The sequence below is a fragment of the Ascaphus truei genome, chromosome 2 (assembly GCF_040206685.1).
Source record: "Ascaphus truei isolate aAscTru1 chromosome 2, aAscTru1.hap1, whole genome shotgun sequence".
Lineage (NCBI taxonomy): Eukaryota > Metazoa > Chordata > Amphibia > Anura > Ascaphidae > Ascaphus > Ascaphus truei.
In genome coordinates, this window is record NC_134484.1 from 356,346,978 (window position 1) to 356,367,034 (window position 20,057).

General features: G+C 35.8%; 1 protein-coding gene across 7 annotated transcripts in view; it reads right to left on the reverse strand.

Annotated features, from left to right (window-relative positions):
• The window catches only part of SATB1 (SATB homeobox 1), a 187,256-nt gene that overhangs the window by 48,815 nt on the left and 118,384 nt on the right, over positions 1–20,057 (reverse strand). For all 7 annotated transcript variants that reach the window (XM_075586914.1, XM_075586910.1, XM_075586909.1 and 4 more), the window contains 2 exons: positions 13,855–13,966; positions 7,226–7,683 (listed from right to left, as the gene is read on the reverse strand). In XM_075586914.1, the coding sequence (XP_075443029.1) occupies positions 7,226–7,683; positions 13,855–13,966 (570 nt within the window). The remainder of the gene's footprint in view (positions 1–7,225; positions 7,684–13,854; positions 13,967–20,057) is intronic.

Consider the following 20,057-nt stretch of genomic DNA (forward strand, 5'->3'; position numbering starts at 1 on the left):
CAAAATTGCAATACAACCACAGAACACCTTTAAAATAAGTAGGTACGGTAGCTTGAAAACCAAAAGAACGACAGTGTGCAGCAGCCAGCAGAGTGAAATATACAGGCCTAGAAATCACAGATTAACAATACAAGAGTCTCTGTCCACTTTATATTTGTGGTGGGCATGACAATTTAAGGGGTCCAACTTCCAATTTTCTAGCCTTAAAACGTTTGGATGATTCATTACATTATATATATCGCCATGCTCAGTAGAAATCCTCTGTGAAACTTATATGCTTATTATATATATGTTGTGGGTATTTTGGGGGTTCAATATGAGCTTGTAGGTGTTCTGTATGTTGTATAATTCTTGTTCAGCTAGTCTTAGCTGATTGGAGGGTGGCAACCTCCTATCCAATTGAAGCTCATTCCCTCCCACATTTAAATGGTTAAAAGCTCACTCCATGGCATCTCCCACTATCAGGGGAACTTGCCTGCATGCAGTGTGATTGTGACAAATCTATTACAGAGTGCTTTTCCTGGTAATGTACAGGTTAATAAAAGCTTCAATCAGACTTAGAACTTTTGCAACTAATATTGACAGATTTATTATAAACCATTTTTCCTGGCAATGCACAGGTTATTAAGAATCTATATTAGTGTAGGGACCCTTGAAACGTGGTCTGCCGTGCAGTTGGCTCAAGGGCTTACAACAATTTGGCCAAAATGTTAAACTAAAAGACAATTTTATTTATTAGTTATTTATAAAAAGTATATTTAGGCACTGTACCGAATATAAGTTTTTCTGGATGTGCACTGAGCTTTGTCTGTGTTTTATGTTATGCCTTTGGTTTTAAATATATTAGTATCACACAAGCACAGCATTTTCTGACACGCTAGACCCAGAATGGTAAACTCGCTGTGTGCTATACACACCGAAGTTCAATTTGATACATTTCCCTAAAGATTTGAAGAAAAGATGTCCAAAATTGCAATACAACCACAGAACACCTTTAAAATAAGTAGGTACAGTAGCTTGAAAACCAAAAAAACGACAGTGTGCAGCAGCCAGCAGAGTGAAATATACAGGCCTAGAAATCACAGATTAACAATACACCACTTTATATTTGTGGTGGGCATGACAATTTAAGGGGTCCAACTTCCAATTTTCTAGCCTTAAAACGTTTGGATGATTCATTACAGATTTGCCTACTCCACCAGTAATGGTTCAATACCATCAGCAGTACTGCTGCTTGAACATGGGATTCCCCCATGAACAATAAGAGGTCTGCCAATGAAGCACAAGACATAATCAACACCTTGAAAAGTTAATTTCAAAGTTCTTTAAAAATGGAAGATAAATGAGTGCCTGTACAAAGACGTCGCCTGTCTGGCCTCCAGATTGTCTAGTCTTTAAACATAACCATTGATTGAAGCAGAATTGATCAGCCTCAAGCAACATCAAAGCTCCTGGCACAAAAAAATAAAAATAAACTATTTACTAAAGCCCCCACCTTCTACAATATGCAGCAGAAGATCTCATTTCATGGCATATAGCTTTTAAAAAGAAGATGTGTCCAGGTGGAGGATTAATACCAGACTCCACCCACCCACATGGGACATTGCCAAGAAAGTTTTATCTGTGTCTCTTGCGAGCACAAGAGTTGTGATGACAGCGTAATAGCACCTCTCTACCTTTTATTCAATAATGATAGAGATGGTCTGCTTATTCCTAAATTATACTACAAAGAATTACATGTAGCACAGTAGCAATTAAGTACTTACACTTAAGCAGCAGATCTTACTTCCCTACATAATTTATACAACTTAAAATTCACTATAAGACTCCTCAGTAATCCATTACCTACATTGGTCCCAAAAAAAGGCACCTTTAATTTTGGATGAAAAATACTGAACACAGAAAAAAACAAAAACTACATGTAATATGCAGGTACTTTTTTGTTCATAAAAAAATCATAGGTTTTAAATATACGTGTTCTTTTTCTGAATAGTAATTATGTGCCATTTATATTGTATGCTCAATACAAACATTTGAAGAGTCTATATTTAAAGTTGTTTAGCCACCTGATATTGTATGCTCAATTTAATCATTTGAAGAGTCTGCATTTAAAAGCAGTTTAACCACGTAATTTTTTCAGAAAATGTGGTTTCATTTCTTATTTGTTTTAATTGTCCCTCATGTTTTTCCCATCTGTACTACAGAAATATATTAAGCAACTAGAATTCTTAAGGGTGCAGAAAAATAATAAAAGGCTTTCTTTTTTTTTGTATTATACTCGAGAAAGTCTTCTCTAAAAAGCAGTACCTTTATTACAACAGTCATCTTTTTCTAACATAACCGTATTAAAAGAACAAAAATGTACAGATATTCTATCATCTCACAGGAGAAAAAAAAATGTGATAATTATGAACTGCATTGCAATAAGTATCAGCAGTTTTGTCTTTACCATCTTTTTAATGACCCAATTCACAATCCTGAAAAGTAAACATAACCCACAATTATTTCCCCATCTTGATGCTCTAGCAAAGAGTCTTGCGTTGAAAAATTATTAACCACCCCCAAGATCCAGGTTTTGTAGCAGCTCCTTGGAAACTTTTAGAACACCATGCTTTTGGATATACTCTACACTAGGGGTGGCCAACTCCAGTTCAAGGGCCACCAACAGGTCAGTTTCTAAGGATACCTTTGCTTCAGCATAGGTGGCTCAGTCAAAGATGGAGCCACCTGTGCTGAAGAAACGGGGATATCCTGAAAACCTGACAGTGGCACTTGAGGACTGGAGTTGGTCACCCCTGCTCTACACGGTACCTTCACTAAATTAACACCAATTAACTCCAATGAGACACACGAAGTAAAATTCCATTGTAGCGGCCACATTTCTAGAAAGCCAATAAATACCGCTTATTCTACATCTGTGATGTACAGCAGTGGTTCTTAAAACTCTCCTCTGGGATTACCATCTACACCAGGTTTTAAGAAAAACTAGAACAACTTGGATGCATGCACTTTATGCAAATGAATAGGATATATACATTTTTATACACATACACACACGTCTGGCAGAGGGCCTTGAGCAGATCATTAAGAACCAGTTTGCCAATAATGGGTAAATGAATCAGTGAATTGAATGGGATAGACACTAATATGGAATGATCTCACTTTTTACTTTGACCAGTGAAGTCAAGGAAAGGACAGTGGCTGAAAGAAGAACAGACTAGCTAAACATGAGCCATGCAATATGTAGCTGGTACGTCAAGCAAAAATAAATTAAAAAATGATGACTTGGTATATCCCACACACATAAATGACTCTTTCCAAACCCACGTACATTGTCTTCCTTTCTCAACATACACCAAATACCAAAATTCGGTAGATCTACAGTATGTTAAAAGGAGGGCCCTCTCAAGTACATAAATACACTTTTTGTAAATGGGACAATATAGCAACCATAGGTAATAAGCATTAATAAAAGCACAATATCAAAAAAGTTATATGTCTTGTGCATGTTAAAGTAGCTGTGAACAAAAATAAAAAAATTACAGCACAAATTGAATCTGCATCAATTTGTGCCAGAAACAAATTTATTAAGCTGGTTCATCTTGATTGTTACTTCTGGCGCAGATCCCCATATGAGCACAAGATATCTGCTAGGTCTGTGGTTGTGTTATTATGATTTAAAACAGAAATGAAAGTGCAGTTATAAGTGCAATTTTTCATGCATCTCATTAACATTCCTGCCCTGACTGCTCCTATACCCACCTCATAAAATTCTTACTGGTGCAAGTCAATCAAAATTGGAGCAAAGCTCCTTGCTAAAAAAGAGATGGTCTACGTAGTGTCAGAATGACACCATTTGCATGTTTGTGGTTTAATTACTAGAGCAGTATTTTATCATGTTTTTGTTTAAGGAAACCTTTATTTATATTGTGAAATTCTGCAGAATCCGAACCCTCTCTAATAGCGTGTCAGAGATCAGATGCATTGTAAGGAACCCCAGCCCGCTCTAATTGCGCGTTTTAGATCAGATGTATTGTAAGGAACCCCAACCCTCTCTAAGTGCGTCTGAGATCAGATGCATTGTAAATTCTTTTGTATTTAGTAGAATTTTCAAATACCTGAAAATTGCAGGGAAACCTTTCCCGGTTGGGGAAAAAAAACAAAGAAAAAAACAAAAATAATAAAAAATACTGTACTAGAGACATACTAGTTAATCTGTAGATTTTTCTGTACACATATTCCAATTTTTTCACCTTAGCTGTAAATTGTATTTGATTGATGTGGTTTGTGGTGGGTTGCTACCAAGTTGCAGTGGTCTACATTACAGGGTGCAGCCCACCTTTAGCTTCCTATGGCATTTATCTACATTTCTTTGCATTCTCACCTATGAAGATTATTAAATACACTACAGAAGTTCCTCTCATGAGCAGAGAAAAAAATAAAATATATACCGGTAGATGGAACCTTTTGTCAGAACTTCCAATAACTGACACAACCTGAGTTGCAGCAGGAGTTACTCTGTCCATATCTTATGTTTATCTAAGGTCTGATTTACTGAAAACATTTGTAGATCAGCAAGTAATGGTACATGTGCCAATACTGTTTTATAATCCCCAGCTCCAGTTCACATACTGGGTTTGCCGTAATCTCAGGCATTTAATATTTTGTTTATTTTATAGTTTCAGACACTGTAGCTTTACAAATTTCAAAATATAACTCCACAAAGCACAGCAACAAATTCTATTCTCAGGAGGGGTTGGTTAGTGGTTAGACCTGGAATAGGTAAAGTTGCTGCAGGGATTATAAAGGTGCAATGATGTGGGTCAAGTTTTAATAATTTGTTATAAAATATATTTTTATGAATGTACTAAAATGATCTGACAAGAATGTGATGAGTATGAATACAGAAAGGAAAACACGATATTTAAAAAAAAAAAAAAGAGAGATTTAAACTAATCAGAGTTAGACTGGGACTTTAAGGTGTAAGAAGTAAAGAATTATAAGAAAATGCTAAATAAAACTTGAAGTAAACACTTGATTGATCTATCCAGAACTCACAGAACTATATTATTATACATTTAAATATGTAGTCCTGCTAATTAAGTAACATTTTGATTTCTGCGCAGTGCAAAAAACATCTATTTTTGGTATATTACCCCAAAGCAGGATGATCCTATATTTTATACAGAAGTGAGAGAAAAAATAAACAGTAAAAAGCAATATTTTAACACGTCAATTGAAGGGCTCTTTCCTCTAACAGTGATTTCTAGATACTTCAAGATGTCCAGTGAGGTAATTAGCAGCGACGTTTGACTAATATCACAATTTAATGTGTGCTCCGAGTGTTAATGATTAAAGGAAAAAGTGAGGTCATCCTGATCCATGTTACTTAATATCCCATTCAATTCACCGATTCATTTGCCCATTACTGGCAATCGTTTCACAAAATAAAAAATGTTGAAATATTTTAAACAATCTTGTTGGGATACACACTGATATGAGTGGTCTAGTGCCAATGTTGTTATATTTAGAAGTTATTTTTAAGACTAGCGTGACACACACTTGTATATATATAAAAAAAACACATTGCAACAAACTGAGAAGACATTGGTGAATCTAGGTTATCCCGTTTTATATAATACATTTAAATGCTCGTTAATTGTTTCCCATTTAAAGAATTCTGTTGGTATTGATTGAGCAAATCAATTCCCTGATAAAAATTGTAATATTTGATGAAGGTACATTTGGCCCAGTTTGCTTCCTGTAATGCAATCCATGACTTTGCAAAGTGGTGGCAAGAATCTGTGATTAACACTGGGCACTTGATTCCACTATATGTTCTAGTATTTGGATATGCAGTATATTGCATCAGGAAAATCCAGGAAACCTTTCTGGCATTTTTAGTTCCATGGTTTAATGGAAAATAACATACGGGGGAGAGAAAAAAATATATATACCTAAGGTTTAGTAAATCCCCCCAAACTGTGTAAGAAAATTCCCTTTATGTAGGATTTAGATTTTAATTTATGTATTTGTAACCATGGAAAGCGTACTACAACTGCATACGTATTTCTGGAGTTCTATTCGCAATTTCCAAGGAGCAAAAAAAAAACAAGGAAACCCCCAGCTATTTCTTTGCTGATGAGGCAATCACAAAGATGTCAGAGAAACTTTCAGATGCCAGCAACAAAGTTGCCAGTGGCCATTTTGAGATATAGATATATAGCTAGTGGAGATCATAGAAGCATTGCAAATACCAGCACAGAACCAGGTAGAAGAAGAAAAGTATTATTCAGTGACGTTTCAGTCCCCAGGGAGACCTTAACATACAGTATATTTAAAAACAAAAAAAGGGAGATACACAAAGTTCTTGTGTCTAAAGCCAAGGCCTCTCTGATTCCTTTCTTCACATACTGATCACTTCCCAAATAATTACGGAAATAAACATGTTTGTGAATGAAGTTGTCAATGAACTACGGGAAAAGAGATGTTCATTTATTCTGATTAGATTCAGTGTTAAGTCCTATAATATTTAATTATACTTAAAGGCAGGTGACAGTATGTGACCAGTGTATATTCGAGTGATTCTGCATCTCTGATGCATGGATTACAATTGTTTTGTATAACCCTGTAATTTGAGATCAGTAAAAAAAACCTAATTCTACAAATAACAGTAGCTATTCCAAGTATAGCAAGACGTAAAATTTCAATGATATGAACCTTAATTTTTATTTTTTTTACTCAATTGTTAAAGAGTCTTCCCTCTTAGATATTTAAGTATGAGTAAAGCATTGTATACAGCAAACAATTACAAGCAGAACAAGAGAAAAGCTGATCTGAAGATAGATATGTGCGCCCAGCTGGTCTAGGGTTGATCTTACTTACTGGCTGCAAAGACCATTGTCATCCAGAGTAATATGTCTGTCAAAAATGTCGGAAATAGTTTTACAAGTCTGGGGGTCAATTACAAAAGTTCCATTGTGTGACCCATTCAACCGAGTTGCATACAGCGCATTGTAACAACTTCAGTGAATAATCGCCATATTAAAGGTTTCTTTAAAGAAAGAAAAAAATAATAATAATATTTGGAAGTGCAGCTGAATCCATTGCCAATGTAGCCCAAAATAAATGAATACTGTACAATAGCACAGCAATTCAAAAGGCATCCAATATTTCTTTATTACAAGCACATTGAGCTAGTCAGAAATAAGTAGCTAATCATTACCTGAGTTCTGTTGAAAGCCACACGTGCAAATACTGCCTGCGAGATTCCTGCTCGTTTCAATTCATCACGTACCCACTGGTAGATATCAAACGACACTTCTGTGTTAGTTGAAACCTGTTGCTCCAAAGGTTTGTTGATTGATCTACTGACAGGAGGAGGATGGTTCAAGTACTGTTGGTTTAAGGACTGCTGGGCTAAAAGTCTGTTCACTGCGTATTGCTGGTTCAGTATTTGAGCCATTACCAGCTGCTGATTTACTAACTGGGGGCTGATGGGACTAGATACAAGTCCCGAATGCAGATTGGGAAGTGGTGTCCGAACTGATGGCTGGCTGCTGTGAGAATGCTGTACTGGGGACGGAGGCTTTTCAGCAGCATTACCTGGAACAGGTTGCTGACCAAAGTTCACATGGTTGGTACCTTGTTGCGATATTTCAGATAGACCTTCCATGTCAACTACTGTTAAGGGAAAACAGAAAACAGATCATTAAGGTTACATTTTCAAAAGGTCGTTGAAACAATCAAAATGATTGTAGTATATCATATTTTCCATGTTATAGCAAACTCAAATTAAAAGCAATTCTCATAATTTGTAAACACTGTATGGACTAAAAGAATCATATTGGAGCTACTGGTAATTATAGTACCCACTGCCACACTTGTGACATGTTACATGAACATATTACGTTGGAGCATATTGGTCCCAGAATTTGACTTAATTTTGGCATCTGGCACATGGAGAGAAATAATTTTCTTAAATGGCTGTAGGGTCATTGCATTAATACAGCACTGACCTTGTATTTGAAAAGTTCAAATTACGGATGAGCCAGTTTGAAAATAGATTTGGCATCAAGCAGTATCTCTGATTAATTCTGCTTTGGGATAGTTATGAAGGCAAAGTTCACCTCGTGAAAAATGGCTTGTTGAATAAATATAAATATGTATTTCTTATATATTCATGATTTTTGCACATTGACAAGTAGGTAGACATAAATTCACTCACACACACACGCACAGAATCAATGTTTCTCGTGTCAAGAGATTACCATCAAGAGACAAATGAGTTTAATGATGCATAATGGTAAGAAGCACTGAAGTACATCCATGTTTCATATAGGATCCCCAAACCTGATCCAATCATCACAGTATTCTGGTCATGTGCATGCAAACGAGCACATTTAGTTGAAAGGTTTGTAAAATATTGATAAATGGCCAATTCCCTTTAGGGAGTATACCACCTGGTTTATGTTTAGCTTTATTCTTATTTAAGGACTATCCCTAAAACTTAATATCTGTATTATTGAACTTTTGCAGCTACCACTTGGATGAACTATATTACAATGTTGCAGGGCCTTCCAGAAGCCAGAGTTCAAGAATAAAAGCACCCTAAATAGACCACCGTTAATCTATTGTCTGCGTTACTCAGAGGTTGTTCGTGGCTATCCGTGTCCAATGTTGTCAACTTTTCACTAAAGTGAGTATTGCACCAGAATTTCTTGTACTCTGAACTACGCTTTAGTACACAATTACGAACATATGAGATGTGCAATCCGTAAATACTTAGGATGTAAACAAATGTTTAAACAAATTAAATATTATAATGGTATTAGTCTAATAGCATCCCCATTTATTCTGCATTATTCATACTCCCTTCACCTATTTTCTCTCTCCCTCCCCCTGCCCACATTCCCTCTCTCTGCACCATTCTCTCTCCCTTCTCCAACTTGCCCCTTCACCAGGGGCTGGTTGGCAGATTTTTACTTGGGGGGGCAAGTTCATCCCATCAGCCCTGATATTAGGAGGCCACTGGCCCCCACATATACAAGTGTAGCCAACATTATTGCAGCTGTTATCAAACGGTAATGGATGCAGCAAAGTCGGCTATATCTATATGTAGGCACCATAAACACAAGCATACACACCTGATATGTTCACCACATACAAATAAATAAAACACACATACACACACACATTTACTGAAAACTAAAAACATTCTCAGGCAGCCTCCGACCTACACAACTCACACAAAGACCCTGATCTGCACAACACACAGACCAGCACAAACACACAGAATAGTCCGACTGACCATATACATAAACATACAAAGACTGACCTAGAGGAATCACTGCAACAGACTATACTCACTGGCAATGCAATCATTCATTTTGTGGATGGCAGAATGATGCAGAAGATTGTACCAAGTCACAAATATTGGCCATCAAAGTGGTTCAGTCTCTAGAAGCCCTTACATCCAAGGTTAATGGAGTATGCCACTCAAGATAATAATGTTCTAGGTTTTCGTTTTTAGGATACAGGGAATTTATATATAAGTTCACTAACTGCGCTGATCAAGACACCATAAAAGATTACTCCGTATACAAACTGTATGACCTTAAACTGAAGGCATCCTTAACTCATTTTTGCTGATGATTATCATTCTAGCTCGTGTTATTTTGTATTCTTTCTGTAAAACAGAAATGAAAATTCTGTCCTGCAATAAAATTAATTGTTAAAATGCCTCTGAAAACTAGAATTTCCTTTTATTTGTCCCATTATAGTTCCAAAACATGGCTAAACACGTCAAGGTCTATGTAACAAATAAATTCCCTTTTTCTGTTCTCTAGTGACTGACAAATTTACATCTGCATGGACATCAGTATAAATACATTGCAAGATAGATAAAAACACATCATCGTTTCTGTTAAAAAAAAAAAAAATAAAAAAAAACCACACACCACCATAGGAAAATAAACTACATTCAACTGGTCTACAGAGGTCTTCTGAAATAACGACAACATTGTAAGGTGTAGCCCTTTTAGAACAATAAATTAACTAAGTAGCTTATTTAGCATATTCAATGTGAAATACAGACGCAAAAAGGGAGTATAGGTTAATTGCCTAGAACAGGGGTGCGCAATTTTTTTAACCTGCGCCCCACCCCTCCCCCGTCTGCTTAGACAGATAATGGTAAACAGAAAAGTACAGTAAGTAACCCCTTATCTTTAATATTCATCTAATTATTCATTAACATATAATTAGATGAATATTATAGAAAGGGGTTACTTACTTTTCTGTTTACCATTATCTCTTTTCTTGTATACCTTAACACCATGTAATGTGTAAGTGAATATGGTAGTTTTCACATGCTCTATGATTTGTTTTAGTTGTATATGTCTTAAATATATATATATATATATATATTTCTTTATATGGAAATATCTTTTTAATGGTTTGGGGGCTTGTTTTAGCTGATATGGTGACATCATTGCTCATGTGTAGCATATTGTCTTTATGCTTTGGTTTTTGTGTGTTTGTTACATAAAGTTTTGATGTTCAAGGCTTTTTTTTCTTAACGAGTAACCAATCATATGCTCTACTTCCATACCCTTAGTAGTCCCTTGACTTGTTCTTGGGGAAACAAAGTTTATTTGATATTCAGTTTGTTGGTCCTATCAGGACCGGGTTACGAAGGGAGAGCGTTCCGATTGGTTAATGAGCGATGACGTCACGGATCTGGCGAGAACAGCGCTTGTATTTATATTTGCTTGACTGTTTAGTTTAGAATACACCTTGATAAAGGGCGCACGCCCGAAACACGTAGGTGTGCGTTTTCTGTGTCAGCCAGGGGTTATGTTTGATCCCCTTATTTAATAGAATTCTTTTTGCCACCATGAGCCTCCTCCATTACTTTTAAGCAGTGCACTGCCTTTGTTCACCTACCTTTATACAACTAGTCGCTTATCCTTCAATCAATGTCTTACCCATTCTACCACCTCGGAGTCCAATCCCAAGCATTGCAACTTGTTTATGTGGGACACTATCAAATATGTTACCAAGATCTAGGAAAGCTACATCTACTGCTCCAAAGAGGTGATTAACACGAAAAACAACAACTCATACTAAGAAAATCATTAAAAATAAAATTATAAAACAGTAAGAATGTCATGAAAGGTAAAATAGTTGGATATTAGAGCAAGATCTCTGGTTTAAGATGGCTCCAAACTAGCTTGAAAGTAGATCTGTTCATCTGTTGGTGGCCCCAACCAAACATTTTGCAGAGAATAATAAATGTCTGTGATCCAAATAAAGAGTGCAGTCTCTCTTTTAAAATCTCTTCAAAAGTTTGGCCGATGCAAACAAGTGTGGAAATCCATCTACTCAGATTGTTGGATGCTGAAGAATGTGATTTTTAAAGGTCAGGCTAACAGGGTCATCTTAATGAATATTGGAGAAGACATCCACAGATGAGAATTTGAGAAGCAATTCAGTGGAGCTCAATTTGTTAAATCATTTAACCGGGACTGTTTTTGTGTTTTTCACCTGGGTGTTTCAATGGACGGTTTTGAATTTGCAGCAAGTCAATCTTGGGGTAATCTAGATCAAGTTGGTATCCATACTCTGTCTGCATCTGGTCAAGAAACTGGAGTTTGCGGTTTCAAAGTAGAATTTCGCATTTCAGGGAGCTCTATTTTCAAGGAGACAAGCTTGAAGATAATAGACGGTATCATGGACTATCATCTGGCTGGCCACTTGCTGAACAAAGGAACTGTTGCATGCCTCTGCCCATTCTTGTGCATCTCCTTCTGCTCCGAATAGCCTACCGGACTGTGCATCGTGGCTCACCAATGCCATAATTGCGTCACAAAATATATAAATTCAACTTTCTGTAGGTATTCTTGTTAAAATTCTCTTCCCACATTTGCATCTGTCAGCCGTTCAGCTAAAGCCGGCACTAACAGAATGGGGATAGCAAGCCACACGTTAGGCTGAAACCTTTGATATAAAACTAGACCAACAAGGAAGATCTTATACTAATATGGACCTTTTGAAACAGACCCGGTCCAACCTGCAACGTGGCACATAGCATCCTCCTGATCTGGCCACAACTAGATTGTGAGTGGACTGGCAGGAGCTGTGAAGTTAAGAAGCCATCTTAGTGGGTGTGTCAACCGGAAGTCCATAATTACAGCTTTTTTTGTGATCGCTAGTACAGCATGTGAAACAGGGATCCAACAGTAATGCCCATATCAGGTTATACGCGGAAGGCTCAACACAGTGCTACAGACCCGCACAGTACTTTGGACCTCTTTCAAAATGTATTTGGGGAAAGTACATGCATTGCTTGTATAATGTGACTGGTCATTACCCCAAGCAATGCAAAGCAGCTAAAATTCTCCAACTGCAAACAGCAATACTGTGCAATCTCTCTGCAGCCCGACTACCAACAAACGCTGTAACTGTGTCATATTACCCATCTAGTATTCTAAGAATACTTAAATGACCTGCATCAATTAGATCATTGTGGTACGTGATCGCTGTAATGTACAACTTAAGCTTTGTATTAAAAAAAAATTATTATATATATTTTTTAGTTAATACAAAAAGTACATTTAAAATGACTAAACTGAATGGAATTGACAAAGAAGTTTACTAGAAAAGTGGATTTTAACTTCACATTTCCCTCTAAGAATTTTTTTTTTAAAAAAAGCGGTATATCTCCACATCAGTTCCCTTCCTCATGCAAAATTTTTACATGTGTTATAATACATTATAGCAGTGACATTAGGGCAGCTCAGATATCGGACATGCGCTATGACGATTAGGACTTTCATACATTAAGAAATAAGTCAGGATTTTCTCTGTGTACAGTTATAATCGATGCAATAGATTATCTGCATACAATAACTACAGATGTTTTAAGGCGGTGCTCAGCGTTTCCGTTGAATCGCCTTTTTCTATTCCAACTGATGTAAACCATTACTGACAGCGCTAAAACAATGTGGGTACAGGCATGGATGCAGTAAACATTCCATTTTCAGAAAGGAATGTAGAGATCAACCCATGTGGGCAATTCACTAGCAACTGTAATTCAAGCAATTTCTAATAAGATGCATTGTATTCATTAGAGCCCTTAGACCTAAAATGATTATTCACCTTTTTATAGGCAAGGATCATTTTTGATCCAAATACTAAAGGCTAAAATTTCTGTGAAGATTGGCATCATTTCTTCTATGTCAAAAACCTCTGGAAATCTACATTCATATAGTATTAAATAAGGATTCCAAAACAAAGTACTGTAATTTACATGCCATAGTAAGAGGCATCTGTGAAATAAATGTATAATGCATTACTATAAATGCAAGCAGTGACTGAGGAATTTGTTACTAAAACATGTATTTCTCTTAAAGAAAAAAGCTCCCCAAATCCTTTTTTTTTTTTCTTTAAGCAACATGGCACACCACCAGGTCAATCAAAGTTACAATTATAGTTTATTATTGACATCGCATATGTTTTACCCTTCAAGATTTGAAAATAAATGAATTTAAAAAATGAAGTCCTAACATTATTTAAATCTCGCATTTGCCTTTAGTTAGATGGTAACAAAACTGACAGCTTTCTCCCTCTTCCCATTATTTCCTGCATGTCTGACAACCAGTGTGGATGATACAAAACACAAACATTTAATGCATTTAATTGTCTCATTACACCGTTCACACCCCCCCCCCCCAAAAAAAAAAACCTAAATTGATTTCTAATTGGGCAAGTAAAACTAACCTGGTTTGTGGCTGTGATTGACAGTGACATAAGCAATGGTGAAGAAATCCCTACTGCAACTTTTCTTGTGCTTACCCATTATATCTTTTGTCTTCTTGAAATGTTTATACCACCTTCCAAATTCTTGACATTTTGCTGCTGAGACATTTGCATAGTAAGTGCTGTTCACAATGGAAGAAATCATACTCTGCATGAAAAAAGAAAAAACAGAAAACCAAATAGCATGAGCTGTATTATAATATATTTCTGTCAGTATTTACAAACTGAATTCTACAAGCCCAGTATCGCATCTCAAATATCACAATAAAATTAGACAATTAAGTGTAAATTCATCAATTTCGCTTACAATTGAATATAGGACTGTTGATAAAAATACAGTTATTTAAAAAGGTGTAATTCCCAAGAATTTTAAATGCATATATATTGTAAAATGTCACATTTAAATAAAGTACACTGTACAATGACCCTATACTATTTTTCATGACCTAAAGATATCTGCTGGTAATGTCTAGATTTCATGGGAAAGAACAAGATGGCTGCCATTTCCCCCCAAAAATAATGCTATTACATATTTTTAGGAGTAATTTGTCAGCAAGAAGATATTATACACACACACACATACACTTTTACAATGCATTGTTGTATAAATTAAGCCATTAAAGATTTCAATATTTGAATCTTCCTAGATATACGAAAACAATTGCACTACTGTAAAACATTTGCACCACAACTGCTTGCATTATTCTAATAAATTTATAAGAAAAGAAAAACGGTTATCAGTGATTCTCAGCTGAGAAGAAAAAAAGAATACACCCCAATGTTTCAATAGAGAACAGAATAAACAAGGGGGTGGGGGGACTGAAGCAAAAACTATTTTTCTGACTGCACACAAAATGCCATTTAATCCCTTGTAGTAAAAGAAAACGTTTTCTACAAGACAGACACTTGAAATAAATTATGTCCAAGATGTGTTTTTTTTTTAATGGAATTTACCAAAATCAATTGATGGCTGATTTTGCATGAATCTCTCATTTCCATAAGTCAGGCAAAACTTATTTGGACATTTCTGACTGTTTAGTAACAACAACAAAATGTATTCACAAATCTGATTTACAAGCGTTTAAAGCTTCCAAGCTCTATAAAGTGGAGAGGACAACGGCTGAAACAACTTATTTACACAATTATCTAAATACGATTAAACAACTGATGGACAAATATTAAACTCGAAAATGTATAGTCATTTCAGCTTAATATAATCCTCTTTCTGTAAACATCCAAGATGATTTTTTCCCAACCAGAACAGTCCTGACATCTCATAAGCCTAAGGGTGAATAGCAAGAGATTGTTTTTGATCGTTATAAATATTCAAGAGGCATGCAGACCATCTGCTTTCCTAATACAGGTAAAAGTAAGGCTGGATTGGAGAACACTTTGCAACATGGTTCTTTGCAAAGTCCTCTTTTCTTCCCAAAATTTAAAGACAGATGTCAAAATTGTTTAAACAAGGTAATCTGGACATTATAAACTGTAATATTTCTTCTGCATCACAGACATCGATACTCTTCCCATCTGTGTCGGTACATGTCGACAACATATACATAGTAATTCATACTGAAAAACCCTGTGTACCTCCAGCACACAAAGTTTAGTAACCTACACGCCAGTACATGGCAATATAAAAATAAATATTCTACACACAACACATTTTGTGCACTCCTGTCTCAGGAGCAAACACTGAAGTGAAGCTCTCTTCACTAAGGCTGCGGCCAGGTAGGGAGCGAGCGAGCAGGTGCTCGTGCGCGGTGACGTCACGCGCTCTGCTTGGCCGTGCTTTTCCTGGCCAGCTAGTTGTGTGCGCGGCCATGATGTCACAGAGCTGGTTGGCCCTCATTGGGAAAACCGCTCATGTGATACGCCAGCGAGTGGCACAATCAAATTTGCTTGCTTTGCAAGCAGCTAAGCGTCGTGCATGCGCAGGTGCTCGCGCACGCTGGTCACACACATTGCAACGTGTTTAAACGCAGCCAGCGCGAGCGCCCACTCAGCGTCACACTGGACGAGGCCTAAGAGTGTTGTACTACACAAGCGGCCAAGTTTCACAAAATTCTTAATGAAACAAAGCTCTCATTAGCTCAGTCCTGGAAGTGTGTTGGTGCGTACTGAAGAAAATAAATATTAGGCACAAAACTATTTCCATTTAGAGGAAATAGCTGAACAGGTGTGACCGAGATGTGGTCAGATCATACAACTTGAATGTTTGGACCATGACCTTAACTCTTATGGTGGAACATAATTGCAACAGCATTCTGTACAGCAAATACAGTTCCATTGGGAAAGATACCCACTGCAGTGAATATGCACCTTTCTTTAACAAGGAATACTGATAATTAAAGCTCTGGAAAAATAAAATGCATTGTTCTGTTAATCATACCTGCACATACATTCATTTTGACAAAACAAATATCTACCGCCATTAATTATACTGTTGGAGAGGAGTAGACTAAAATTGTAGTGAACCAAACTCTGGCACAGGGTAAAAAAACAAAGCAAACATTATTTTAATTAATGCTATAAGATGAGGTTTAGCAAATAGAAGGGCATACTTTAACTGACTCATGTGTAGGCGAGTTTGTTTTATTTTGATAGTGTGAAAAATAACAAGGATATTATATTCATGCAGCAGAAAGCATCTAGCCAAAACCGGAGTAGATTTCTATGTAGAATTTTACTTACAGGTACTATACTTTATATATTATTTTGATACATACTGCTTAATATCTGCCTTATTATAAAGACAGGTAACAGGATACATTTGCAGTCGATATAGGCAAAAGATTATGCCAAATGTAGTGCAGATACCAATTACTACTGGTAACAACAAAATAAGTAAACAATGAACAAGAATTTGGGCCATGATGTTGTTTTAAACATATTTATAAAAAATAAATGTAACGTACTCCACACACCAGCCAAAAAACAAAACAAAAAAAACCACAACATTTTATAATGATGAAACGTATTCCCATTATTTGTAATGTTGTTTGGAGTTATTTCTGTGGTCACCATCTTCTCCTAACCCTGGTTTTCCAGCCATTTTATAAATTTACTTTGTATGTTTTGTAAGGAAAATATTAAGCCCACAATTATAGGTCTACAAATCTTTTGCTTTCATTTCAGTTATTGACAAAAACGTGTCCTTTAAAAAAAAAAAAAAAAAAAAAAAAAGCCATTTTAATGTGTACTAGATGTCTTTACACTGAAGTAATTTAGGTTCAAAATTATACAGGTCTCTATTGGCACCTTTATAGCACTGGATAGTTGTGATATACTACACAATTAGCTATGTATATATTGTAAAGGAGAATTCAATAATACAAAACAGTGTAGCAAACACTACACACATCGTATGGAAAAAAAACATTTAGAAAGCAGTCAAATGTCTATTTTTGTAGGTTTTTAAAATGGCTTCTGTTCTGTTGCCCATTGTTATAGACCCCGACTAGAACGAATTTAAAAAGCATTCAGTCCATGGTTTATTTTTATTTTCTGAAGCCTTTCAATTAACAAAAGAACGGAAAGTTTGTGCTGAACTTAGTAGCTGGTGCCATAACCTGGAGAGATGCAATATTCCATTGACCTATTGCTTTATAGAATGTGCTGTAATTTTCCTTCCATTAAAGCTTTCCAGTTAAAAGAAATATGATACTAATGTATTGTCTGGTGAATGTATAGATTACTATATGAATAGATTGAGACAATGGGTTATTTAGCACAGATGCAGCACTAAGCAGCTCTTCATTTCAAAAGGAGCCCAAATATACGCTGTGGTTGCAAAGCTGGTGGAAATATTTCGGACCCATTTGCAACAAATATCTAACAAGAGCTGCAATTAGGGAATGATCTTCAAATAAATCAACATTTTCATATTTATCATTACTGTACTCTGCGCAGTGGAGGGCTTTTGTCACTTTATTTTTACTCACCACAAGTTATTTGTGTAACAAACATTGCACATAACATTGTGCTGTGCATCATCTATATGCATGACCAATTAGCAAGTGCCAGGCCGTTTTAGGAAATATCAAGCAGTTCCAAAAAATATTCATTCCGCAATTAACTGTACCCCAAAATGTAGCTTTATTAATATCAATTATTTCCATTTCCATTTGTGAAATACAGACACCTCCAATAAGTGGACCTGAAATCAATGCACCACTACTTGTAAGGGAATAAAAACGACATAATATTCCTACCCGGACCAAGCCCGCAAAAGCAGCAAATCCAACTACTTGATGCCATATGTTTTTCCCAATTGTATCACTGTGCATCTTGGTAAAATTGCTTTGGTATTTTGGTTTTCAAAGTAAAAGGGTCGGACCCTCCTAGACTGAAAGCGGACTAACGACAACAACAACAGGTGTAATAGGTTAAATGTAATGGATTTAGATAATATCTTTAAGTTATAAGTATTTTTAAATAATGTTACATCCTTTATTCTATACACGATATATACATTACTTTGGGTTTCTTTTGATATCCTTATCTAATGTCTTTTGGTGTTAAAAGTGTACGTTGGTCCCGAAAACAAAATGTGAATTGGCGTTTTGCCTATGATTTGCGTTGCGATTCTGAAGCCAGAATAAGTCAAAACAGATAACCATAAAGTTATGCTTGAATTCAAGACCTAGAGAAAGGGGAATCCTGTTCATTTGTTACAGGTTTTAAAAGAAGTATAACTGTTACATTAGCGCTGATTGAAGTTTTCCAAGGAAAGTCGTGTACATCAAGTTATTTATTTATTTTGACCTGCTACATGGGAATGCTCCTTTAAACTAATTGTTAAGTAAATGATTCAAGTGAAACAAAAATAGGTTTTCCTCATCCAGAAAATTAGATGGTTGACAAATACTGTATATCAGAACATAATTGGGGACTCAATAATTTTAGTTGTTATCATCAACAATTTAATGTGTTTGATTAAGTGACCTGTTCAAGAAAGACAATAATGATTGTGTAGAGACGATTGCCTCTACTGTATGTCCTCTTAGAACTTATCTGTAGCATGACACATTACTATCTGTTCTGCGCACATATCCACCTGCATGTGATAAACTGTAGCAGAACTCCTTCCCCTATGAGCGTTAATCCCAAATTACACTAGGCATCCAAAAAACTATTCACCAATTAAAAACAATAGAGTTAAACGCAGTGTTACACTCAAGTGCACGTGTTCTTTTACAGAATCTTGTGCCTGTTGATTTATATAACATAATTGTAGATGTCATCATTAAGTTTTACAATCTTTCCTGGCTGTTGAACGGTTATACAATATATTGCATTTTAGGAGTTATCCTTTTTTTTTTTTTACAAATTGTTTCCTTTGATCAAATATATGCTTTAATTTATTTTTATGTTTAACGTTTTTTACACTCGCATATAAAACGCCTCGTATTAAAACATTTTTAAAACCATCTAAAATCGCCTTTAAAATGAAACACAGAAAGACTTTCAAAAATACAATATTGCACGTTAGATATCATGGGTACAAATGTATTACAATAAAATATGGCTTTCGTTATGAATTAATAAGCAACATAAAGATTAAATATTTCTGTTTTACATGGTCCACCATTTTCATACCAAGTCAGCCACCTAGGCTGTGTGTAACACTTAAATAAATGGTTAAGAAAATGGATGTTACCTGCAGAAATTTAATTACTGTAGATACTATATTTCCAAACCCAAGAAAATAACGTTGTCTTTCCATAATATGTCTTTGTTACCAGTTGATATTGTTAGGAAAATGGAACACATCCTATTTATCGACTCCATGAGCAGTTAACAAATGCCCACAAGCTTGTGCCGTAGCTACAAACGTGGCAGCCATGCAGATGCACTACTGGAATGGTTTGCAGGCAGCGAATATCATTTATTATTTCCAGTCCAACAATTAATGAACCGGAGCCGTGACAAAGAGCAAAAAATAGCCATACAAAACAGAAACAGGACAGCCAAATGAAATCCCTATTAAGACACCTCTCAAAGTAAACAAATATACTATTCAAAGTATAACTATTGGACAGTATGTGTTTTGGCCTGTAATAAACCATGCCCCATATAAAAATATTGTTTAATATCGTCAGTAAGCGTTTTATTTGCACATATCGTACAGTACCTTAGGGAAGGTGTGTGTGTGTGTGTGTGTGTATAGATACATACATACACACAGGGTTGTGTAGTGTTCAAATGAACGTGACAGTAACTTATACCTCCACCAA